This window comes from Macaca nemestrina, chromosome 5, assembly GCF_043159975.1.
Source record: "Macaca nemestrina isolate mMacNem1 chromosome 5, mMacNem.hap1, whole genome shotgun sequence".
NCBI lineage: Eukaryota > Metazoa > Chordata > Mammalia > Primates > Cercopithecidae > Macaca > Macaca nemestrina.
The window spans coordinates 163,328,058-163,355,622 of NC_092129.1; the positions used below are offsets into that span (position 1 = coordinate 163,328,058).

The 27,565-nt window shown below is 37.9% G+C and overlaps 1 protein-coding gene across 5 annotated transcripts in view; it reads right to left on the minus strand.

The window, feature by feature from the left end:
- Positions 1 to 27,565, minus strand: part of LOC105482632 (CDKAL1 threonylcarbamoyladenosine tRNA methylthiotransferase) — a 714,041-nt gene that overhangs the window by 480,009 nt on the left and 206,467 nt on the right. For all 5 annotated transcript variants that reach the window (XR_011624002.1, XM_071097572.1, XM_071097573.1 and 2 more), the window contains exon 6: positions 14,237 to 14,333. Coding sequence is in view for 4 of the 5 variants with exons in the window: in XM_071097572.1 (XP_070953673.1) it covers positions 14,237 to 14,333 (97 nt within the window). In the remaining variant the exon portion in view is untranslated. The remainder of the gene's footprint in view (positions 1 to 14,236; positions 14,334 to 27,565) is intronic.

Below are 27,565 nucleotides of genomic sequence, written 5' to 3' on the forward strand. Positions count from 1 at the left end.
GGAGTTTGAGACCAGCCTGGAAAACTACAGACACCATCTTTACAAAAATGAAAAAGTAGCCATGTGTGGTGGCATGTGCCTGTAGTCCCAGCTACTCAGGAGGCTGAGCTAGGAGGATCACTTGAGCCCAAGAAGTCAAGGCTGCAGTGTGACATGATCACATCATTGCACTCCAGCCTGAGTGACAGGGTGAAACCCTGTCTTAAACAAACAAAAAATACAACATCCCTGCTTCATGGACCTTATATTCTAATTAAGGGAAAGAAACATGCAAATAATGGAAAACCTTCATTTGCTACAATGACAGACACTATGAAGAAATTAAAATCTGGGGCCAGATGTGGTGGTTCACGCCTATAATCACGGCACTTTGGGAGACTGAGGTGGGAAGATTGTTTGAGCCTAGGAGTTTGAACCCACCCTGGGTAACACAGCGAGACCCCATATTAAAAAAAAAAAATGGAAAAGAAAAAGAAAATCTGAGATTAGTGGTAGGAGGCAGAGAGCACAATTTTTCTACAGTGGTCCAATTAAACTTACTGAATAGGTAGCATTAACCCTGGGACCTGAACCACTGACAGAGGCATCAATGTGAACCTCCGGCAGAAGAGTAAGTACAAGGACTGAGAGGCTGAAATAACATAAATGGGTTGTGTGGTCAAAAGAAGACCAGCAATTAGGGACACAGTGGTAAGAGATGAGGTCACATAATGATGGCAGAAAGAGTATGTGAGACCCTGCAGTTCATGCTATGTGGTTTAGATTTTATTCTATTTGCAAACGAAAGCCATTGGAGGGTTAATAGAATAATATTAACAACATTGCTCAGGTTAATTATATTAAAAATGTGAAAAACTGCTCTTTGTCCATATTTCTCTATTAGTTGGTATGACTCTTACTAAGCCTGCATGAATCTGGCTGGGGTTTTATTATCTCTTGATTTTATCCCAAGATACCTCAAATCTTTTCAGGAGTAAAAGAAGTTAATACATTATAGATATAGATATAAAAACATACATGCAAAGTACTTTCTTATTAGCTGTCTTAATTTTGATTGTACATAAATAAATAAAAAGACAATGTCATTTTCATTCCAATTAAAAAATATCACAATCAAAACTTTAAAACTACCTGAAAACTCCACTCATCTATAAAAGGAAAAAATGATATCAGGGTCCAGTTTCATTCTTTTGCATGTGGCTCTCCAGTTTTCCCAACACCATAAAGATACTATCCTTTCCCCAGTGTGTCTTCTTGGTGGGCTTGTTGAAAATTAGTTGAGTGCATATGCTTGGTATGCTTGGATTTATCTCTAGGCTCTCTGTTCTGTTCCCATTAGTCTATGTGTCTGCTGTTTTTATGCCAGTGCCATACTGTTTTGATTACTATAGGGTTTGTTTTTTTTTTTTTTTTTTTTTTTTTAAAGAAACAGAGTCTTGCTCTCTTTCCCAAGCTGGAGCTGGAGTGCTGTGTCACAATCACAACAACTCACCACAGCCTGGAACTCCTTGGCTCAAACAACCCTCCTGCCTCAGCCTCCCAAGTAGCTGGAACCACAAGAGTGTGCCATCATGCCAGGCTAATTGTTGTTGTTGTTGCTGTTGTTGTTATTATTATTATTATTTTAGAGACAAGGTTTCAGTATATTGCCCAGGTTGATCTCAAATTCTCAGCCTCAAGAGATCTTCTCACTTCAGCCTCTTGAGTTGCTGCAATTATAGGCATAAACCACCGCTAGCCACAATAACTTTATACTGTAATTTTAAATCAGAAAGTGTGATGTCGCCAACTTGTTCTTTTTCAAGACTGTTTTGGCTATTCAGAGTCTCCTGTGGTTCCATACAAATTTTAGAACTGTTTTTCTATATTTGCAAACAATGTCATTGGAATTTTGATAGAAACTGCATTGAATCTGTATACTATACCATACACAAAAATCAGCTCCAAACAGATTATAGGCCTAAATGTAAGACCTGACACTGCAAAATTCCTGGGAGGAAACTCTCCCTCCTTAAACATAGGGAAAAAGATCTTTGACACTGGCCTTGGCACTGATTTTTTGGATATCACACCAAAAGCTCAGGCAACAAAAAGCAAAAATAAACAAATAGGACTACATCAGGCTAAAATGCTTCTGCACAGCAAGGGAAGCCATCAACTGAATGAAAAGGCAGCCTATGGATTGGGAGAAAATATTTGCAAACCATATACCTGATAAGGGATTCACATGCAAAATATACAAGGAATTATACAACTCAATAGCAAAAAATTAAGTAACCTTATTTAAAAATGGGCAAAGGACCTGAACAGACATTTTTCCAAAGGAAACATACAAATGGCCAATGAAAATGGATATAAAAAGGTGCTCAACATCACTAACCATTAGGGAAAGGCAAATCAAAACCACAATGAGCTATCACCTCATTGAGGATGGCCATGCCAAAGAGACAATAAATAACCAGTGTCAGTAAGGAAGTAGAGAAGACAGAACCCTTATGCACTGTTGGTAGGAAAGTAAACTGGTACAACCATTATGGAAAACAGTATAAAGATGCCTCAAAGACTTAAAAATAGAACTGCCCTATGATCCAGCAATTCTTACACATCCAAAAGAAATGAAATCTGCACTCTGTAGAAAGATCTGTGCTCTCAAGTCCAATGCAGCATTATATACAATAACCAAGACATGAAAACAACCTAAGTATCCATCAACGGATGAATGAATAAAATAACTGTGGTATATTTAAGTAATGGAATATTATTAAACATTTTTAAAAGGACATCCAGTCATTTGTGACAACATTGATGAACCTGGAGGACATTATGCTAAGTAAACTAAGCCAGACACAGGGAAAAAAAAAAACGCATGATTTCAATTGTGCGTAAAATCTTTACTTAAAACAAGTCAAATACAGAGAAACAGAGAGTAGTGTGGGGATTGCCAGGGGTGGGGAGGGGGAGAAAATGTGAAGTAGATCAAAGGGTACAAAGTTGCAGTTATGTAGGATAACTCTAGGGATCTAATTACATCATCAGGGCTATAGTTAATATTGTATACTGAAAATCTACTAAGAGTAGATATTAGGTACTCTTACTACACACAAACATAAAAAGTAACTACAGAAGGAGATGGATAAGTTATTTTGTTTGACTCTAGTAATCATTTCACTATGTATACATAAAAACATTGTACACCTTAAATATATACAATAAAAAAGGAAAGAAAAGCCCTTCTTTCCATCTCCATTAAGAACTATACATATAAAGTCTTTGCCATCAAATGTATGTTCAGGTGTTTCCCCTTTACCATAACGAAGTTTGATTGAATAATCAGCATCTGACAAGTCAAAGTTCAATATTAACTTCTCTATTAAGCCAAGTCCCTACCCTACATAGTAATGGGGAAGGATCCAATTTCCAAATCCCTTACATGTGGAGAAGCTGACAGCAGTCACTAAGCTAGCTTAATGTGTTTCAACGCTGAGAAGACTTTTCTTGAACTCACAAGCCCGTGAGCAAGTTTGCTGTGTAACACAAAAGAGCATTTGATGTTATGTGTGATTTAACTTTAATACTCATCTCCCAGTATATTTTCATCTTTAATCTCTTCATTCAAAAGATTCTTCCCCAAAGGTAGAAATAGTCCTTTCAACGAAAGTTATGTGACAGCACATTCCTCATACCACTGAAGGCATATTTCACCTGAATGCTACCAGTGAGTGACTAATACTGAGTTAGAGATAAAAATTACTAATTGAAAGATGAGGCCAGGCTAAAAAGGTGCTAGTAAAATGAGAATCAGTACCAGGAACCTCTCTTCCTCTTAAATGCAACTAAAATACCTATTAAACTTTCTGTAGGGGTAAGGGATAAAGGAGGCAAAAAACCCCTTCAGCAATAAAAACAAAATTCAACAGGCTAAGCTCAATCACACACAGAAACAGTGTTTGGGACATCAGAATACTCCTATTAAGTAACAGAACATACTACAAATTAAAAGATAATTTAAAAAGTGATACTAAAGTTAAACACAGAGTAATATTATAACTAAAACACAGACACATTAGAGATGTAAAATACCAATTAATAAACAATTTTATACATCAAGCTTGTCCAACCCACGGCCTCTGGGCCCCACGTCGCCCAGGACAGCTTTGAATGTGGCCCAACACAACCTGTAAACTTTCTTAAAACATTATTAGATTTTTTTTTTTTAGCTCATCAGCTATTGTTAGTGTTAGTGTATGCTAGGTGTGGCCTCAGACAATTCTTCTTCTTCCAGTACAGCCCAGGGAAGCCAAAAGATAACTCCTATTATACATAATAGGCAGAATAATGATCTCCCAAAGACATCCAAGTCCTAATCCTTGAACCTGTGAATATGTTACTTTACATGGCAAACACAACTTTCTGGATGTGATCAAGATTAGGGACCTGAGATAAGAGTAACATGGATTATCCAGGTGGGCCCAATGTAACCACATGAGTGTCAAAAGAACCTGAGAACCTTTTCCACCTGGGGCAGAGTGGGTGGAGGGCAACATAGGGAGAACCTGTCCCTATTTAATTAAAAAAAGAAAAGAAAGATAAATAAATAAAAATAAACTACATTTGTGATACTCTGTTAGAGCAGCAAAGAAAACTAATGTACTAATTAAGAAATAAACATGAGCTGGGCACAGTGGTTCATCCCTGTAATCCCAGCACTTTGAGAGGCTGAGTCAGGAGGATCCCTTGAGCCGAGGAGTTCAAGACAAGTCTAGGCAGCATGGCAAAACCCTGTCTCTACAAAAAATTTAAAAATGAGCCCAGCATGGTGGCATGTGCTTATAGTTTCAGCTACCTGGGAGGCTGAGGTGGGAGGATCCCTTGAGCCCAGAAGGTCAAGGCTACAATAAGCTATGAGTGCACCATCACACTCCATCCTCAGGGACAGAGTAAGACCTTGCCTTGAAAGAGAGAAGGAAGGAAAGAAAAGAGAGGATAGGGGAAAGGAAGGAAGGAGAGGGGAAAGAAAGGAAGGGGAGGGGAGAGGAAGGAACACATAAACATATTATAGAGTTAGCATCATAAAAGGATAAAGGAAAAATGTTTAAACAAATGCTGCTCAAATAACTAGGAACAATATGAAAAAATTAAAGTTAAATCCATATCTTATAATTTAATAGTCACTCAAAAAGTATTTATTGAGCCAGACACTGTACTAAGCAGAGAAGATAAATGTACAGTATATATAAATATGTAAAATAATAATAAAATCTCTGGCTCTATAGAGCCTATCAGTAAGTGTCCATCACAGTAACATGCAAATGGATTGGCAGTTGGATAAATCCTTTTCATATTTTAAAAACAGGTGAGAGAGAGAGAGAAAACATTAGATACTTTATCAGACATGTTCCCTTGGAGAACATAGCTTTCAAGTGTTGAAACCACATTACAAATTACCCACCCACCCTCCAAAACTCCATGTTTCTAACTATATCAAAATCTTAAAACACAATAAAAAATGACAAATATGAGCCAGCAATCCCTCTTCTGTGTATATACCGAAAGGAGATGAAATCCCTACCTCATAAAGATATTTGTACTCCAGTATTCATTGCAGCATTATTCACAACACCCAGATTGAAAATAACCTAAGTGCCCTGTGGTGTATATATACAATGGAATATTATTCAGCCTTTAAAAAGGAGGAAATCCTGCCACTTCCAACAACATGGAAAGACATGGAGGACATTATGCTAATTGAAATAAGCCAAACACAGAAAGAAACATAATGCATGATCTTACATATGTGTGGGATCCTTTGAAAAAAAAAAAAAAAGCTCAAATACACAGAAATAATTTTAAAACCGGTGGTTACCAGAGGCAAGGGAGGGAGAGCTGGAAATGGGTTAGGGATTGTGCTTAATAAGTAGATTTTGGCTGCTCTTGACACAAAAATAGTAACTCTGAGATGATTGATATATAAATCTGCTTCACTATATGTGTGTCCCAAACATCATGTTACAAACTGCAAATATGTACAACAAAATTTATTTTTAAAAATATATATAAAAGAGATATAATGGTTGAATATGAGAGGGCAATTTTTTTTTAAATGATTGCCTATAATCTCAGCATTCTGGGAGGCCAAGCCAGGAGGATCTGAGCCCAACAGTTTGAGATCAGCATGGGCAACAAAGTGAGATCTCATCTCTCTTTAAAATAAATTTTAAGAATTAAGAAAGAAAAAAAAAGACAGACAAATATTTTCCCCATGTTAAAACAGATTGATTTCTTACTACTGAGTTGGAGTCATTATATCTCCTGGACATAGGTCCTGTAGGAGATGTATATTTTGCAAATTTTTTTCTCAGTCATGGCATTTTTCTTTTCATTTTCTTAACAGTATCTTTTGAGAAGTGAAAGTGTTTATTGTGATTAAGTAAATTTTATCAATTTCTTTTCTTTCCTGGGTTGTGCTTTTTGTGTCCTAAGTAGTAGTTTCCTAACTCGAGATCACAAAAACAGGAGGAAAGTTGCTAAGAGATTTGAATACCTTACCAAAGATATATAGATAGCAAAGAAGCACATGAAAATATGCTCAACATCATTAATCAACAGAGAAAAGCAAATTAAAACTACAATGAGAAATCACTAACACACCTAGTAGAATTGTCAAAATTTTTAAAAAATTGACAATACTAAGTACCGATGAAGACGTGAAGCAGCTGGGACTGGTGATAGAAATGCAAAATGAAATAGCCACTTTGGAAAACACTGGCAGCTTCCTAAAAGGCAAAAGAGATGCTTACCATATGACCTGGCAATCCCAGGTATTTATTTATCCCAGAAAAATAAAAATATGTATCTACACAAAGACCCGTGGATGAATGTTTATGGAAGCTTTATTCATAATAGCCTTTAGCTGAAAAGAACACACATATCCATCAATTGGTGAAGAGACAAACTGTAGTCCACAACACAGTGAAATAATTCTAGGCACTAAAAAGTAACAATTACTAATAAATGAAACAACATAGATGAATACTGAAGGCGCTGTGCTAAGGAAAAGAAAAAAGACACAAGTAATATATTCATTTATATGACATTCTCAAAAAGACAAAACTATAGGAACAGAGATCGCATCAATGGTTGCCAAGGACTGGGGGCATGGGAAGAGTAGGCATGTTTGAATACGAGAGGGCACAAGATAACTTTTAAGCACAATAGAAATTATGTGGTGACTGTCCAAATTCATTAAAAGTGAATTTAACTGTTAACTATACCTCAATAAATGTGACCTAAAATAAGAAAAGACTGATATCATGAATATACAAGAAAATAAAGGACAGATAATGAACAAAGGGCATGAAGAGACAACCAGTACATTATACTGCTTCTCGCCTTCACCTGTTCATGCTGTCTTTCCCCGCTGCCCCAACACAGTGTTTCACCCTGTCCTGTGGTTCACTGAGCACAACCTCCTTCCTTCTCTCACCCTCACTATTGTACTCATCACTCATCTGCACAACTCCACACTACGCTTCTTAACACTCCCCATTCCACTCACTCCTTTTCCTTTTCCCCTCCAGGCATCTTACACACAGGTGCCTAACTCTTATATTGTTGTTTCTGATCGAAAGACCTTTTTCCCTTCTCCACTCATTAAACCACTACGTAATATCAGAGGCCTATGTAAAGCATGGCTGCATCCTGTGTCTGCCCACAGCCCTTCTCCCTATGCAGATTAATCACAAAGACTTGCACCTCTCATCAGATTTCATGGTCTTTAGGGAGAATATATGTTGTATTCAGCTCAGTATCTCCAGCAAATGGTTTAGTTCCAGGCACACAGTTGTGCTCGATGTTGACTCTACTACTAAGTAAATTAGTTAATTTTTTTAAAAATAGCAAATACAGAGCACTATGTGCCAAGTTCCATGCTAAGCACAGTTACATGTATTAATTGATTTTTTTTTTTTTTTTTTTAAAGTAGGGACAGGGTTTCACCATGTTGTCCAGGCTGGTCTCAAACTCTTGACCTAAAGTGATCCACCCGCCTCGGCCTCCCAAAGTGCTGGGATTAGAGGCGTGAGCCACCGCACCCAGCCATATTAATTGATTTAACCCTTAAAAAACTCAGAGTCAGGTTCTATTATTATCACCATTTAACGATGGAAGAAACTAAGGTACACAGAGGTTAAGTAACTTGTACAAGGTCACACTGCTAAGAAATAGTGCAGTAGGGATATGAATCCATGCAATCTAGTTCCCAAATCTATGATATACTACACTTTAATCATTCAATAGGTGAAACATGTATGAATACAGCTGAGATAGATGATGCCAAAAAAAGTGAAACCAACAAGTCAAGGAAGGGAAAAACATAAATGGGTGTTTAAATTTACATGTCATTCTCTCACAATACTGCCTTTTAGACAACGGAAGGTCAAAAAATAGAACATGGCAAGAAGAAATGTTCAAAGTAGGGGCAAACAGGAGAAGGAGAGAGTTCCTCAAGCCTTGCCCTCAATACTGATCCCACCATTACTGTGACACTGCTCCACTTTGTGAATTCGTTTACCTTTTGCAACATGGTATACGATAGAAATATTCTCAAATGTAGCCGTTCAAATGCAGCTTTAACTATACACATAATTTTCAAAATTAAAGTGCTCACATTTGAAATAGTCAAAAGTCAATCCTGTTTCACTTTTCAAGATTACAGCAGCCTGCCTGAAAAGATGTTTAACCACTGCAAATCAACCTAGTAATAGTCCCTGAGATAAGTGGACACCTGTGTTAAACCACATTTCTGTTCAGCTCTCCAAATAAAATGTTCACCTGCCTGCAAGGCTCACAGCTGGCACATGAGGAAGCCTTGCCATTTACAAATTTTCAATATCAAATTGTATATTCCATTGTGAACTGCATGTTTTAACATTTTACCACCTATCTATTAATTTGTAGTTTACTTAGAATTTCTAGAGCTATAATTAGTTATAATGATCAGTCCAATGAATTAACACCAAGACCAACTTCAAATGTGGTCCTTGTTATTAACACAGAAAAACTACACAAAGCACACAATTTCACAAACACACCTTCTAGTAAAAGAGTGAGAGCCTAACTTCCAAATAAATGCTGTTCCTGTTAATAATGGATACTGTAATAACAGATAAATAACACTACCTTAGGAAGAAGAATTCAGCAAATAAATATTGTTTCACTCATCTCTCCCTAACACAACTCACAACCAGCAGACACAAAGCGTATTTCCATCTGAGCCTTAAAGAGAAATTCCCAACTAATTGATCTCACTATGGTCTAGGGACCCATCTGACTAGATTCTCTAGAAAGCTGGAGAAGTTCTGGACTCAAACCAGATGTCTCTCTCTAAGAACCAGAATGTAAGCTCAGTGAGGACAGGGATCTGGGACCGCTGCATTCCCAGCTCCTACATAGTACTGTGCTTAGAACAGTACACCAAGCACATAGTAGACACTCAGTAAGCACCTGATGAACCAAAGAAATAATGTTATGGCAGGTCTAGGATTTGAAGCCAGGCTTTCTGATGCCTAAAGTCTACTACTCTTTTTTTTACTGCAAATGTTAAGAGAACATCCTATTTTCTGGTTAATCTAAAAGAAACTTTCTGCCAACAAAGTAGCCTAAAAGAAAAACAGAAGCATTCAAACAGGTATATTCACAAGATATGAAACTATCAACAGCTAACATAAATGACATAAACAAATAGCAGTAATAAAAATGGCCTTGCATGAAAACTCTAAGGTAGATGATTAACCATAACTATTTGTTAAAAGAGAAAGGAAATATTTAACTGTAAAGTGAAATGTTTCAAGAGCCTGAAAAAAGACAAAAAGATCTTGATTCTGTACTGGTCACTGATAAAATACACATCATCTAGATATAAAATTTAAACTTCACTTCATGCTAAGAAAAAGGTTTTGGCTAAAACTTTTTATTCAAGACATTTATGTTTTAAAATCTGTTCTTTCTTCTCTTCCATTGTGAAGAAATTAGACAGGTTTGTGCACAGATTTTTGCCCCAAGATGGGAGAAGTACAGAGGTTACGACCACCAAAGCCGGTGCATCTGGACCCAGAGGATGACAAGCTTTATTTCTGGTTTCGATGTTTTGTTATTTTCTTTCCATGCACCATCACACGAATAACATTAATCACAACTAGGTGATTTCAGGGGAGAGTGGGACAGGTGATAATAAAAGGCCCAGAGGTCAAATAACTTCTTACCATGTATTCTCACCACACAGCCTTACTCTGCTTACTAAAATAAATGCCCCATTCCTACAGGCTGATATTGATGGAAATCAGAATGTTATGATGGTAGTAATTTCTCTCTTTATTAATATCTTCTTAAATGCCTATTCTATGAGCACTTTCAAACATGGGTAAGTACAATATAAATCCTTTAACTCAGATATGCAATAAGTAGCTTGCTCACCCAATGATCCCCACCTCATGGAAGCTTTTGATTTTACTCACCTGGGTCAATAGAATTGACACATTCTTCCTGTACTGTAAGGTGACACAGATAAAGGCTAGCAGAAGGTAAAAGCAAAGAATGCAGTTACAGTTGTTCTTCCTTCCAATTCTATTAACATCCTCCCATCATAGAAATTTTGTGAAGGAATAACATTCTTTACTCAATCACACAATACAGTTCTAACCTTCCTGCTAAAAATCATTTCCCAAGTCACTGAATTTAAACATCTATTCTTTTTGCACTTCAGAATTGCTTTCTCTTTGTATAAAATATAATTCATTTCTTTATTTCACTGTAACTCACTATATTTCAGCAGGTTTCTAGTTTTATAGCAATTCTACAGAACAATTCTATTCAAAAGTAGGTCTCTCTAAAGATAAAATTTAGATACTTTTGCTTCCTAATTTGTAATTTGTTTTCAAAATTTTCATTTATGTGGACATAATTTTCATATGTAAAAAGTCAGTGATGATAAATAAAATGTCATATACCTGTCACAGAAAAATATGCTCCAAAAATGATATTAACAAATAATAATCTTATACTTTAATAATACTTAATGCTGGTAAAGATATAATTAAATTACACCTCTGAAATGTTAATGATAGTGTGATCCCACTTTCAGAAACTTTTTTAAATACACTAATTTTAAATTAAAAATAAAAGACCAGTGAGAGCATTAATGTATTATGTATATTTCCTACAAACTAGAAAATTCTTAAATCCAATAATTAAGAAATAGGTAAATTATGTGATATCCTTCAATAGAACACTAACGACAGACTTAAAATGGTTACAAAGCTCATGAAATAACCTAGAAAAATAAGAATACAAAATAGTTTTGAGATTACAATTAAGTAAAAGATGCAAAGGTTAAGTCTGAAGGAGATAAGCAAAATTATAATTGCATTATGGCAATAGAAATATAGATTTTATTTCTATTCACTTTTCAAAATGTGTTCTTAAGTTATTTCTCCAATTGTAAATGAACAAAATAAAATAAACCTAAAGACTACTAGTGGTAACAAAATGGGACTATGTGACAGAACAAAACAGCAAAAGAAACTCTCAACAGAGTAAACAAACAACCTACAGAATGGCAGAAAATGTTTGTAAACCATGCATCTGACAAAGGTCTAATAACCAGCATCTATAAGGAACGTAAACAAATTTACAAGAGAAAAACAAACAGCCCTATTAAAAAGTGGGCAAAGGATATGAACAGACACTTTTCAAAAGAAGACATACATGTGGCTAACAAGCATATGAAAAAAAAGCTCAATGTCACTGATTGTTAGAGAAATGAAAATCAAAACCTCAATGAGATACTACCTCATGCCAGTAAGAATGGCTATTATCAAAATGTCAAAAAATAACAGATGTTGGCAAGACTATAGAGAAAAGGGAACACTTACACACTTTTGGTGGGAGTGTAAATTAGTTCAACCAGTATGGAAAGCAATGTGGCAACTCCTCAGAGAGCTAAAAGCAAAACTACCATTCGACCCAGCAATCTCATTACTGGGTATATACCCAGAGTAATATAAATCATTCTACCATAAAAACAAATGCATGCAAATGTTCACTGCAGCACTATTCACAATAGCAAAGACATGGAATCAACCTACAATGACACATCGGATAAAGAAAATGTGGTACACAATATACACTATGGAATACTATGCAGCCATTAAAAAAAAAAAAAAAAAAACCAACAGCATGTCTTTGTAGGACTATGGATGGAGCTGCAGGCCATTATCCTTAGCAAACTAACGCAGGAGCAGAAAACCAAATACCATACTTTCTCACTTTTAAGTGGGAGCTATACGATGAGAACACATGGACACATCAGGGGTAACACCACACACTGGGGGCTGTTGGAGGGTAGTGAGTGGGAAGAGGGAGAGCATCAGGAAAAATAACTAATGAGTACAAGGCTTAGTACCTGGGTGACAAAATAATCTGTACAACAGTCACGTGTTTAACCTATATAACAAACCTGTGCATGTAACCCTGAACTTAAAATAGAAGTTTACAGAAAAAGAATGTCAACCACAGAACAACAAAGGTGCTGATTAAATAAAAACAAAATGTTTATCTGCCAGTGTCACAGCTTTGTGTTGGCCCTGAAAATTGGACTGACACAAAGCTATGACTTTGGCAAATAAACGCACATTAATAGCCCTGAGTGTCCTCCCTTAAACTGTATCTGGAGAATCTCCTGCACATCCTAACATACGCTTTTCCCTGCACACAATGGAGGTTTAAAAAATGTTGCCATAATGTATGCAGAGAAGAGGCTTTTGCCACATTAAAGAAAGTCTGCTGTTCTCTAACTTTATTCCTTGAGATGAAATCTAAGATCAACTCTGAGCTTTTACCACATTCCATCTCTAAAAAGACTTCCAACTAGTTTCCTATTTCCCTACCATAGCAGGATTATGTTTATAGAGAAAGTTAGTCTGACATGAAAAGAGAACTCGGGAGTCCCATATTCATTTCATTCCTTAAACCAAGAGAAATCAAAATGTAAACAGACAAATGGTGAAAACAAACTAAAGTTACCAAACATTCAGGTTCTGTTTGTTGAAAGTGAGAATGTTTGTTCGAAGATTATTAAATTTGCTAGTGGGGTAAGGACTTCACAGCAGAAAACAAGTTCATTACACTGAGAACATGATACAAGAACCTGTCAGTAGTGTATCAAATAAGGAAAAATCTATTATAAAGTTCAAAGCAGATGCCAATTAATCATGCAAACTTCTTCTTTGAGCATATGATGTTTTTACACTTTTTTAAAATTAATGTAGCCTTTTTAAACAAACAATATTGCTGAGTTTATCACCTGCAGCTTCAGTAGAATGTTGGGAAGGAAAAAGCACCATCATTTGATCAACCAATATTGACTGAATATCAGCTACTTGATGGCATTTGGCAAAGAGTAATTGGCTACAAAGAACAAGAGAGAGAGAAGACAGTAATCTCCTTACTTCACAGAGCTGACTGCCTCCCCCTAAAAAAGTATGCTAACAACAGAATGGGAAGATTTTTTTCAGGCAATCAACAAACACTTATTGAGTGCCTACTATGTGCCAGGTATCATGGGAAAGGCTAGAGAAACATGGTGAGAGTTTTAAAAAAAGATTGAAAGACTATTCTCATGAGGCTAACAATTTAAATAGACAGGTGGGCTTTATTCAAAGAATTATATGACAGGTAACTGCACAATAAGCAAAGAGAAACTAGAGAAAAGAATTATGGAGGACTACATAAAGTAGGAAGAGAAGGCTTTACAGAAGGTCGTCATGTTGGAGTCAAGACTTGTGGTGGTAGGTATAAGGGAGGTGGGGCATTTGAAAAAAGGCATTGATGTACTCGGGGGCGAAAAGCAAGTAGCTGAGTGAGGTGGAAAAACTGTAATGATGTGGAAAGCGATGGTAATAGACAGCCAAAGACCAGGTTATTAAAGGATGTAAATTCCACACTATGGCTTTTTATTGTGCTGCTCTTTCTTAATGAGAGAAACTAACAACACATGTTTTTATGCTAAGGTGAAAAAGTTACACAGAAATGACAGTTTCAGGGACAATAAGGAAAATATGTTTAGGACAGCCATAAGTGTAACACAGCTTATAAATAACCTACAAATAGAAAATAAAATGTGGAGCTATTATAGGTGTTAATAATATAAGATTTTCTCTTTTTGCATCAGGTACAAGCTTACCCCAATGATACTTAGTCCCTTAAGGTAGTCCTGGCGAGGCTGGGCTTGAGGAACGCATCCAGCCAGTACGATCTTCTTGTTCTCCTCTTGAGCTTTCCTAAAACATTGAAGAGAAAACAGTGTGAATTCCTTTGCTCATGGGGATACTCTTGGAAACTGTTGTTAGTGCATATTAGTTCTCCAAATAAAAATAGGCCTATCTCACATGAAACAGGATTTTCTTACCACTGGTTAAAGACCACATAATAAAACTTCTGTACAATATGTCTATTTATCATAGCATTAAAGAACACAACAGCAGTCCAACCAGATAATGCCATTCATCCGTCTCATTACAAAACAAAAAAAATTCATTATTTTTTCTTTTATTCCCAAGGATATGAATCACTCTTGAAAACCGCATTTTCCAGACAGGCAAGCTAACTCTTCAAGTAGGTTACTTATGTTAAATGTTAATGAAAATATGCCTAAAACTTAATAGACTATTTCCTAGTCTTTTGACCAACATAAAAGTAAAATATACTTAAAGAAACTGAACCAGAGAAGAGTAAATAAAAGGTATAATGTCCTATGTGCTAGTAATTCGCACGTCTCCTCAGTCCTGCTCCCTAGAGACATGCTACAGTTGATTGCATATGCTTACGTCCAGACACCAGACTATCCCTCACATATGCAAGCATATATGGGAAAGTAAACTGGTGCTTTGTACATACAAACATATTTGAATGTTTGAGAAAGTATTTCTGGATTACAGAAACCTAGATGTGAAATCTACACTCAGTTGTGTAATTATTTCCTTAGTATAAATTCTAAGTAACTGGGTGGAGTGGTTCACGTCTGTAATCCTAGCACTTTGGGAGGCCAAGGCAGAAGGATCACTTGAGCCCAGGAGTTTGAAACCAGCCTGGGCACCATTGTGAGACCATGTCTCTACTAAAAATAAACAAATTAGCAATGCATGGTGGGGCATGTCTGTAGTCCCAGCTACTCTGGAGGCTGAGCCAGGAGGAGCACTGAAGCCCCAGGAGTTCAAGGATGTGGTGAGCACCACTGATGATGATGGCACCACCGTACTGTAGCCTGGGCAACAGAGCAAGGCCGTGTCTCAAAAAAAAAAAAACTAAGAAGTAGAAATGCTGGTTCAAAACTATACATATATGGCTTTTTTTTTTTTTTTTTTTTTTGAGACGGAGTCTCGCTCTGTCACCCAGGCTGGAGTGCAGTGGCCGGATCTCAGCTCACTGCAAGCTCCGCCTCCCGGGTTTACGCCATTCTCCTGCCTCAGCCTCCTGAGTAGCTGGGACTACAGGCGCCCGCCACCTCGCCCGGCCAGTTTTTTTGTATTTTTTTTTTTAGTAGAGACGGGGTTTCACCGTGTTAGCCAGGATAGTCTCGATCTCCTGACCTCGTGATCCGCCCCTCTCGGCCTCCCAAAGTGCTGGGATTACAGGCTTGAGCCACTGCGCCCGGCCTATATATGGCTTTTTAAAAGCCTTTCTTTACTCAAGAGAGTTCTAGCAATATGTTTGATGTGACATTATTCATTCGGGTATGTGTATATATAGCCAACATTTATTTTGTGCTAGAAGACAGTAGTGAACAAAGCAGAACTTATATCCTTTCCTAGAAATTACTCAAATCTTTTGCCCACCTTAAAATTAAATTTTCAAGTCTTTAATTCTTTTGCATGTGTATGGGTTTTGGAGTGTGTTTTGATGCTTTGTTCACCTTTATTGCTGAGTCTTTGGGCACTGCGTATTATATACCAAATTGGGTCGCTCCTCCCACCACTACAAGCAACCTCTAGGTTTCTGAAACCAACTGAGAAAGGTAAGGGTATTAGCAGCCCAGTTTTGGTAGGTGTGACATTAAACTCTACTACTATAAAGTGAACGGTCTCTAAGCCTGGCACACCTTTTTGTCTTTGTCAACTTTTTCAAGAGTACAAATTCAAAACTAGATGCCAACAAAAAATTGGGCTCTTTGTGATAAACAGCCACATCAAAATTTTCTGGGAAGTACAGAGAATGATTAAATAAATGAATAGAGTACAAAATACTATTTTAACAGCACCTGCATTTCATTTCAATAGCTTCTTAGAACACTTCGATATATAATTTTTCTTCTTGGAATCCTGAAAAAGCTTGTTAACGAAATAAAAACAAATCTGACTTTGGTAGATTGCATAACACAACCAAGAGAATTATGGCCTGGCTCTGCCACCTTGTTTTACTTTTTATCAGTACCAAGCACATCATTGCACATAAATACTTTTCTTGTATTAAATGGGAAATACCTTATCAAACAAAGAAAATCTTTCCATTTTCATTAGCCATGTATACAAAGAAGTTCACATCAAATTGCTTTAAGAACTTTCATTATAACACCTAGAATCGCTGCCAAACTTCCAAGAGAGATGGAGATGACTAATAATTAAATCCAAATTTAAAAAGCTTACTTCCTATAATGCTATTCAATTACTTACTAAGCACCTCTAAGACATTATTACACTGAGTGTGTAAGAGAATACGGTAATGAAGAAGACAAGTGCCTTGCACTCAACGAGCTTATGGTTTACAATATTTGAAACATAAAAGAACATAAAAAGCACAGCACCCAGTAAGGTGCCCTTGGTGACAGAGAGATGGATAACTAACATACCACGAAGAGAAAAAGAATATGCAGAAAGGAAAACACAGGAAAAAGCTTCATGAAGAAATCTAGGAGGATTTTATTGGCAAGACAGGAGTAGGAAAAATGGAGATGGAGGCAGAGAAAGCTCAGGGCAGTTGTTAGAGCATGAACAAAGACAAGGAGGAGGAAAGCATTTCATTATATTCATAGAAATAATTTCTGTATATGGGAGAATGAGAGGCTTATATTGTAGAAAGAATCTTAAGAGGCTAGAGAGTCTCTTATTTCGTGGGCCGTATGGAAATCTCTTAAGTTTTGGTGGCAGAGTGGAACTTTGAGAACATAACACTGGTGACAGTGTAAAATGTCAATAGATTTGACATTGACATTCACCTTCTGTTTGCCCTAAATAGAAGGGGAAAAGAAGCCAGGAGGTGAGGAAATTAATTTAATACCCTAGGCAAAAGGATCAAAGAACCAGAATGCATGTGGAAGATTTTTTAAAAGATGATGATGATTAAAGAAACGGAGATTAGTTCTCCTGCTAGAATATACTTGAAAAATACCAGAGGAATCAAAGGTAATGCCAAAATTTTAGTCTAAAGTAGGGGTCAGCAAACTTTTCTTATTTATTTATTTATTTTTGAAACGGAGTTTCACTTTGTTGGCCAGGCTGGAGTGCAGTGGCGCGATCTCGGCTCACTGCAAGCTCCACCTCCTGGGTTCATGCCATTCACCTGCCTCAGCCTCCCGAGTAGCTGGGATTACAGGCGCCCGCCACCACGCCAGCTAATTTTTGTATTTTTAATAGAGACGGGGTTTCACTGTGTTAGCCAGGATGGTCTCGATCTCCTGACCTCATGATCCGCCCGCCTCAGCTTCCCAAAGTGTTAGGATTATGGGCGTGAGTCACCACACCTGGCGGGGTCAGCAAACTTTTCTATAAAGGGCCCGAAAGTAAATACTTTCAGCTTTGCCAGTCATAAGGTCTCTGTTGCAACTTCTTAACTCTGCCACCTTAGTGCAAAAGCAGCCATAGACAATAGTTACATGAATGGGCATCTAATATTAATAAAACCTTATTTACAAAAACAGGCAGCAGGCCATAGTTTGCTAATCCACAGCTTAAGAAAACAGAGAGAGAGGAAAAAAAAAAAAAAACACAACAAAGAAACAGTTGTTCCACTGGTTGTCAGAGCTGACTGAGTATTGGGATAGAAGGTAATAAATTCACATAGGACACACTGAATCTGAGATTCTAGCAATGCCCATCAAATCTCTGAAATGCAAGTTGGCTGGCTGAGAATAAATAAGGATAGATTTCAAAGTGATAGTTGATGACAGTGGATGCAGCAGTGTCAAAGTGTGAGAGAATCTAATTGAATATAAAACGTTACAGTTTTTTGGAGGTGTACAAACATTTCCATAGGATCAAAAATAATAGTGTGAAAACAAAGAACCAATGATACTATGACAATAAAAACTGTGGTTAGCACTTACATAGCACTTAATCAGGGTAATAACCATTATGTAATTAGTTATGCAGAATACTTGAAAACAGTACAGCCAATATATAACAACTCAGGGACAATGTTCTCATGACATGAAACAGGTGAAGGCTTATTTTAAGGGAATAAGAACACCAAAAAATTAAAAGAAAAATTGAGGTGCATTATTAAGTAATTCACACAAGATAGCCATTGATATGGTTAGGCTGTGTCCCCACCCAAATCTCATCTTGAACTGTAGTTCCCATAATATCCACATATCGTGGGAGGAATCTGGTGGGAGGTAATTGAATAATAGGGGTCGTTTCCCCCATGCTATTCTCATGATAATAAGTTCTCATGAGATCTGATGGTTTATAAGGGGCTTCCTCATTTGCTCAGCTCTCATTCTGTCTCCTGCTCCCCTGTAAAGACGTGCTTTCTGCCATGATTATAAGTTTCCTGAGGCTTCCCCAGCCATGCAGAACTGAGTCAATGAAACCTCTTTTCTTTATAAATTACCCAGTTTCAGGTATGTCTTTATTTGCAGTGTGAGAATGAACTAATACACCCATATAACAAACCTGCACATGCACCCACTGAATCTAAAATAAAAGTTGAAATTAGTTTTTTTAAAAAGGGAAGGCCAGGTGCAATGGTTCACGCCTATAATCCCAGCACTTTGGTAGGCCAAGGCGGGTGGGTTGCCTAAGGTCAGGAGTTTGAGACCCATCTGGCCAACATGATGGAACCCGTCTCTACTAAAAATACAAAAAAATTAGCCAGGCGTGGTGGCATGCACCTGTAATCCCAGTCACTCGGGAGGCTGAGGCAGGGAATTGCTTGAACCAGGCAGGCAGAGGTTGCAGTGAGCCAAGATCGCACCACTGCACTCCATCTTGGGTGACAGAGTGAGACTCCATCTCAAAAAAAAAAAAAAAAAAAAAAAAGAGAGAAGAGGTGCAGCAGCAGCTTGCCCCTTTAATCCCAGCTCTTTGAGAGGCCTAGGCAGGTGTATAGTTTGAGTCCAGGAAGGCGTTTGAGACCAGCCTGGGCAATGATGTGGAATTACATTGGCTTTGGGGAAAAAAAAAAATTTCATTATTTCTTAAAATTTGGCTTTAAAATTCTAAGGCAGACCAGAACTATAATCTAAGCCAAAATCATAGCTGTCATGGAATATTAACGCTATACTTTACAAGTCACCAAATAAAGTAGCAAAGTTTTAATGCAAATTCACAGAGTATTTTTGTTCTCAACAGTCCCTTCTTATAGCTTGTTCTTTTTGTCTAGTTAGCTTTGTTCAAGTTAATAAAAGTCTTTAAAAATTTTCCTTTAAAAATGTACCCATCACAGACATATTTTTAAAACCTTTTATCCTGCAAAATATGAATGGTGATAAGAATAATACCTTAAGAATATTTAAAATAGCATTAATTTCCATGTCTTCAGATAGTCTTGAAATGCTAATATAAAAACTGAATATAAATTTAATATAACGGGTCATTTTTTCTTGAAACATATTTCTAAATAAAGATATGTACTCTTGTCTAGAGCATTACCTTGAGTAATATAGAAAACATAAAGAAGATTTTCCCTCTTGTCTTCCAAAAACCAAATGGAAGAAACATTTTGTGCAAAATCTTTTTCTTTTTCTTTTCTTTTTTTTTTTTTTTTTTTGAGACAGAGTCTTGCTCTGATGCCCAGGTTGGAGTGCAGTGGCACGATCTCAGCTCACTGCAACCTCCGTCTCCCAGGTTCAATTGATTCTCCTGCCTCAGCCTCCTGAGAAGCTGGCACTACAGGTGTGGGCCACCACACACGGCTAATCTTTGTATTTTTAGTAGAGATGGGGTTTCACCATGTTGGCCAGCCTGGTCTCGAATTCCTGACCTCGAGTGATCCACCCACCTCAACCTCCCAAAGTGCTGGGATTTCAGGCATGAGCCACCGTGCCCGGCCTGTACAAAATCTTAACATTCATAGTATAATAAAAAATACATAAAGATGACAAAATATCATTCCCTTATTTCACAGATGAGAAGATTAAGATTTAAGAAGATGCAATGATTGAGGCCTAAATTCCCACAGTTTCCATAGTTAGTGCTGGAGCTGGCATGAGCACCCAAGATCTCCAGGTTCCGTGAATATCACATTTCAAAAACCCAATTGCATTCAACAATCAGAACTCGGCTGTGTTGGCCAATCTGAACTAAGCAAGTTTCAATCCTTCATTTGCACAAATGGACCTGATTGGAAACCTGGGTGGGAACTTTTGTTACAAAATGCAAGCCTCTTCATTCTCTAGAACGCACCTTTGTTTTACACTAAAGGCTGCAAATTGTTCACTGGAATAAAATCTGTTTCCTCCAAATCCCTTTTTCAGAGAACTTTTGTTCACAAGCATTCATGTTTTCATTCTACAATTTGTTCATGTATCACATGCCAGACACAAGGAAAAATAAAGATACAAAGATAGTCATTGATCTAAAGTTCACAGTTTGGAGCGAGAAGGAAGAAATATGCTTTAGAAGCCAATTTTTCGCGTAAAAGGGAAGAATGGAAGAACAGAGATGTGCAGGTGGCAAGAACAGCTGCAAGTAGCTGTGGGACAGTCATCATGCACCCTTGTCAAGAGACCCAAGGCTATCAATGTAATGCAGGAAAAGTGGTTTTGCCTTCAAGCATGACTTCATCACCCTGACTCCCACTGAGGTCCCTGAGGGACAAGGTCAGGGGCACTGGGGCAGCTGAGCAGCTGAGACTAGAGTCCTCCCAACCTACACTGCAACCTGTTACTGTGTTTCCATCTGCTTTACAAGGGCAACAAGGGTCTGTGAAAGATTAATTTGAAGGTTTTGTGGATTTTAAGGGGAAGAAATGAGGATACAGATACAGACTTCTGTGAAGAGGCTGAGGGTGTTTAAAAAGCTGGTTCACTATAGAAAGAGAAATTCAATGACACACACACACAGTTTAAAAAAGAAACTACAGGGGGAAAATGATGGGGGGAAAGTAAACGATGGAAAAAAGTCAAAAGGTGGTACCTGCAGAAATTAGAAAATGGTGACTGTGGTGCTTGCACAATGAGTAACGGATGAGAAGTACAGTAAAAATAAAATAAGCACCAGAGGGGCTTAACTAGCCTTATGGCTCCAAAGTGAACAAGGTGCAGACAATAGCAATGATTCCTTAGGCTTTTAAGAAGATGCTTGTCAGCCAGACGCAGTGGCTCACACCTGTAATCCTAGCACTTTGGGAAGCAGAGGCGGGTGTGTGTGGTCAGGAATTTGAGACCAGCTTGGCCAACATGACCAAACCCGATCTCTACTAAAAATACAAAAAAATATAAATAAATAAATTAGCCGGGTGTCATGGTGCACAGCTGCATTCCCAGCTACTCAGGAGGCTGAGGCAGGAAAATCGCTTGAACCTGGGAGGCAGAGGTTGCATTGAGTGAGATGGTGCCACTGCACTCCAGCCTGGGTGACAGAGCGAGATTCTGTCTCAAAAAAAAAAGAAAAGGAGAAGGAGATGGTTCTCATAGCCAGGCAAGATGGTACACACCTGTAGTCCCAGCTACTCAGGAGGCTGAGGTGCAGGGAGAGTTTGAGCCTAAAAGGTCCAGGTTGCAGTGAGCTTGGACTGTGCCACTACACTCCAGCCAGGGGAACAGAGCAAGACTCCATCTCAAAAAAATTTTTTTTAATTAAAAATTAATATTTTTAAAAAGAGAGAGAAGAAGATGCTTCTGAGTCCTACCAGGCTGGCTGCTACAGGTCATCCTCCCTGGAAATCTTTCCCCAGATGCCCTGGCAGCAAGGTAAGGGGAGAGATCCTTGTCATCCTGGGAGGCTGGCTGCTGTTGGCTATGGTCTGATGGGGCTCCATGACAAAATGAATGGATGAGATTGGTTACTTATGAGTTCTGTGCCTGGGCCCATTTAACTCTAGGTAAACCTAAAAAATCAAATTCCTGAACCTGCCAAACTGAACCTTTCATACCCTGAAAATTACTGTCAACACCTATTTATGTCACCTGATAGACAGCTTGTCTCTATGACACACGTTTCCACTTCTCTACAACTGAAACTACAATCCTTCAAGATAATGAAGCATATATACTACCTAGCTTCTCAGGCTAGTGACTTAAAAGCTGTATCTAAAGCACTAAAGGCCGTAAGTTTGTTCTTTGATTTAAAAATTCAATGTCAAGTCATTTGTGCAAGTGATCCCAATCAGTTAACAGCAAGTCCATCCTTCCAGTTCTTCCCGTAACTCTTAGAATTACTTTTAACTTCTCTCACACTCAATCCATCAGCAAATCCCACCCAGAAATATACCACGTTTCAACATACCTCAGAAATAAGTCCAGGTTTAAACCACTTATCACCACCCCCACAGCTACCACCTAAGCCAGTAACACTTTTTCCCTGCTGCCTTCCATCTTCATTCCCTTAGACTTTGGTCTCAACACAGCAGTGGTCATTTTAAAACAGAAGCCAGAACATGGTACTCCTCTCCTCAAAATCGTTTCATATATCATTATCTCATAAGAACTAACAGTTCATAAGAATCGCCTACAAAGCTCTAACTACCTGGGCATCCCTCCCTTCTGTGTTCCTTCCCTTATCTTCTCCTACTCTTTCCTCATTCACTCTGTTCCAGCCATAGAGGTCTTTTGAGTGTTCCTGAAAAAAAGTCATGCATGCACTTGACATTAAGCCCTGGCACTTGCCGTTTCTCCACTGATACGTTCTTGGCCCAGATGTCCACATGGTTCACTTTCCTTCATCTGCCTCAACTTTGCTCACATCACTCTCTTACCTGCTTAAAACTCTTACACCCCACAGCAACACCACTGGCTGCTTCCATGCTTTATTTCTTCTCCTTTTTTTTTTTTTTAGACGGAGTCTTGCTTCTTAGCCCAGGCTGGAGTGCAGTGGTGTGATCTCAGCTCACTGCAACCTCCGCCTCCTGGGTTCAAGCAATTATCCTGCCTCAGCCTCCCAAGTAACTGGGATTACAGGCACGTTCCACCACGCCCAGCTAATTTTTGTATTTTTAGTAGAGACAAGGTTTCACCATGTTGACCAGGCTGGTCTCGAACTCCTGACATCGAGTGATCTGCCCGCCTCAGCCTCCCAAAGTGTTGGGATTACAGGCATGAGTCACCACGCCTGGCCTATTTTTTTTTCATAGTACTTCTCATCTGCTCCTCTACCATGTAATCTTTCTTTCTTTCCTTCCTTCCTTCCTTCCTTCCTTCCTTCCTTCCTTCCCTTTCTCTCTTTTCTTTCTTTCTCTTCCTTTCTTTCTTCCTTTTTCTATTTTTGGGTCTGGCTCTATGTATCTTTCTTTCTCTTTCTTTTTTCAGGTCTGGCTCCTTTCTTTCTTCCTTTCTTTCTTTTCGGGTCTGGCTTCTTTCTTTTCTCTCTTTCTTTCTCTCTTTCTTTCTTTGTTTCCTTCTTTCTTTCTGTCTTCTTTCTTTCTTTCTTTCCTTTCCTTTCTTTCTTTCCCTTCTCCCTCTCTTTCTTTCTTTCCTTCCTTCCTTTCTCTTTCTTTTCTCTTTTTTTTTTCAGGGTGTGGCTCCGTCTCAGCTCAGTGAAACCTCCACCTCCCAGGCTCAAGTGATCCTCCTGCCTCAGCCTCCCAAGTAGCTGGGACTACAGGCACACGCCACTATTACCCAGATACTTTTTGATTTTTGTTTTTTGTTTTTTAGACACAGGGTTTTGCTCGGCCTGGTCTCAAACTCCTGAGCTCAAGTGATCTGCCCATCTCGGCCTCCCAAAGTGCTGGGATTACAGGCATAAGCCACTGTGCCAAGTCAATGTAATTTTCTTATTTAACCTTTTAATAGTCTGTCTCCAACCACCTCCTTCCTCCAGAGCATGTATGTCATAAAGATGGGGATTTTTGTGTATTTCAGTCCACAAGGATGTTACCAGACTTCGAATATGCCTGGCACATTGTAGTAGCAAAAAGGAAACAGGAGAGAACTCAAAGTACAACCACGAGGAGTAGCTAATATGAATCATGGCATAGGCACATAAAGGAACCTTATAGTCATTTGAGAAGCAGGGTAGTAAAAGGGTTAGCCCCCAGACTTAAGCCAGGCTGCCTGGGTTCCAACACTGGCTCTGCTATTTACTAACTATATAGCTGTAGGGGAATTACTTAACCTCTCTGTGCTTCCGCTTCTTCACCTGTAATAGAAGTTCCTACCTCATGAGGTTGTCATGAGGGTTAAATGTTGTTAATATGTGAAAAGCACTTTAAAACTGCTGCCATGCAGTAAGTACTTTATAAACAGAGAATTATAGAGATCTACAAGTTCTGACAAAGAAATGTGTCCACAATATATGGTTACACGAAAGTAGCAAGTTATCGAACAGGACGTAAACTAGGTCCAATTTTCATAAAGAAGGTACATGCATAGAAAATTGTAGATTTTGAAAGATACATGCGTAGAAAAGGTACACTGTGAAAGAAAATACTCCAAATTGTAAATAACTACCTTTGTTGGATAAGACATTAAGAACAAAAAGAAGAAACTCTCAAAGCCTGACACCAAAACAGAGCAAAAGGAAAGAGTTCCCCAGCAGCAGTGGTAAGGCTGCATCCTGACAAGCTCCTTGGAAGGCATCATCCGAAGATTAAGACTAACCCAAGAGGACACAGATGCCATAAACAGTACCTCCCTATCTACCTGCCTAACTTGCTTTATGTAACCTCAAAGAGTTCCCCAACATTAGGGGAGTTTCTCTTGGATAGGAAGGTTGCCTGTTTGAATGGATTTTACCCAACTGGTCAATATTTTCTACAATATCCCTGATAAGTGGTCACGTGGCTTCTGCTTTATTTCATCAGATGCAGGGAGTTCATTGCTTTAAAATTTCCATATCACTAATGCCATATGTTATTATTATAAAACTTTAATTCATATAGCTTTCACCTATTCATCCAAATTTGCCCTTTTAATCTCAAAAAACTGAACCACATCCCAAATCATTTTTCGTCAAAAAAAGAAAAAAAAAGAAAGAAAAGAAAAAAAAGTAATCATTCTAATGAAAATGTTTCCATGACATGCTTATCTTTCTTATTACACAGAATATAGTGAATCTAAGTGACTTTGTAAGGTGATTGCCTCAGATAATCAAGAGTACATGTAGAATTTCAAATTTTTAGAGGACATCAAAAGCTTTCTAGCCCTGTCATTTCGTTTTATAAAAGAGGAAACTGAGGATAAGAAAAATTAAATGGCTTGTCCAAGGTCAAAATAAAGACAGGGTCATTACTGGATATCATCTATCACTGCCCTTTGCTTCAAAATAATAATGCCCTAAGCTAGGGGTTACCAAGCTCCATCAAGCTGTGTGGCCCCATAATAAATAATCTCAGTAAGCCATACCTATTCATTCTTCTGTTTCTTTTGTAAGGGTCACCTATTACTTTGCAATATGTCAATTTCTAACTTACCCACTCAATGTACTATCACCATTTCTAACTGCTATGTAATGAATCCATAAAAATTTCTGGAGTAAATGATGAAAATCAACAATTTCCTTTTATATATGATTTTTAAATTCATTAATGAATATTTATTTTGTGCCTATCATGCATACAATATAAGCTTAGATGCCTGTCAGATACCAAGAGGAATTTTTGCTTCAAAGAATACACATGAAGTTGGAAAGACCACCCTCCACTGAAATATAAAAATTATACAGAAATACACATTAACACTTAAATAAAAGGTTTGAACATTATTTGTACATTAATAAATACAAATAAGTTCACAGACCAGTGGCCACTAGACACTCACCAGTAAAAACAAAAGCAAAGAACAGAAAAGCCCTCATGTACCCCAAATACATGCAGTTACATATAAATCATATATGTGCAGTACTACAGTACTATATTGCACACATTATAAAACATACTTTGAAATTAGTATCTTTTTAAGTGAAAAACAGCAAAAGAAAAATTACTGTTCTGAGTTCAAATACGACAGAACTCACTGTAGGTCCAAATATGGCCCTTACAAAGTCTGGTGTAATATTATCAGTTACCTCGAAACTCATTTACTCATAGAAGGGGACAAGAATATACCATCCAAAAATATGCCACTATAGCATAAGGACTATTTTGAGCTGAAAGCATGTAAGAAAAAGGAGACACAGAAAAAAAGCTCCCTGTCCTTCCCCATCTTACTAAAAACAGGACATAAAGTTCCATTTGTAAAGGTGTCTCCCTCTCCAGTATCAGGAAGAGAACTACTCTGAAGACAACTCTTGGCACCTGAAAAGATTCTAGTTTGCATTTTAAAAAACCTTACAAATGACCCTTATTTACTGTATTCTTTTTAGTCCCTTTCCCACAACTTACCCCACCAAGAAGCCCCAAACCTTTTCTTCTTTGTCTAACAAGACTCTATATTTCATTCCCTTTGTTAAGATGGTATATAAGCCCCAAATTCTAACTGTGTCGTTAAATCACATTTATTTGTTAAATCCTGTATATCCATATGTAATTATATGTATTTTTTTATTCCTGTTAATCTGTCCTTTATCATTTTGATTCACAGTCCTCAGCTACTGAGCCTAAGAGGGTAGTGGAAGAGCTTTTTTTCCTCCTGTGACCTGCAAGATCAAAATGATGCCCCTTAATCAACTAAGACAAACCCTAAGGTTAAGGAAACAGTTACCTGTGGGTCAAGGGTTCAGGGCCTGGCTGGCATGGCATTTTTCTAAATTCCTACGGCTACAAGAATAACCACCCTCTTGTTTAACTCCTTAACAATAGGAGCTATCAGGCAAATTATCAGAACTGATTTACAGCCCAGGCCGCTTGATTGGACAGATGATGGGCCTCATAAACATTCTTTTCTGATAAGCTACCAGGGACCAGAAACCAGTTTCAGCTAGCTTATAGAGGCTGCACAAAGTCTTTGTGTGCCATTGTTCACCTTTTGACATAAATAGTGAAATTCCACCTCATTTTAACGCTAAAACCCTACCACAAAGCGAATATAGGGTATATGTTACACATATGTTTATTCATTATGCATGTATTCTGCTCCCCTCATAAATATGTATAGCTTTTCCCCCAAACCTGCTGAATATGAATGACTCCATTGTGTAATACAGAACTGGTAAGGCATAAAACACAGTCTGTCCTTTTCCTCTAAAGAGAGAGAGAGCAC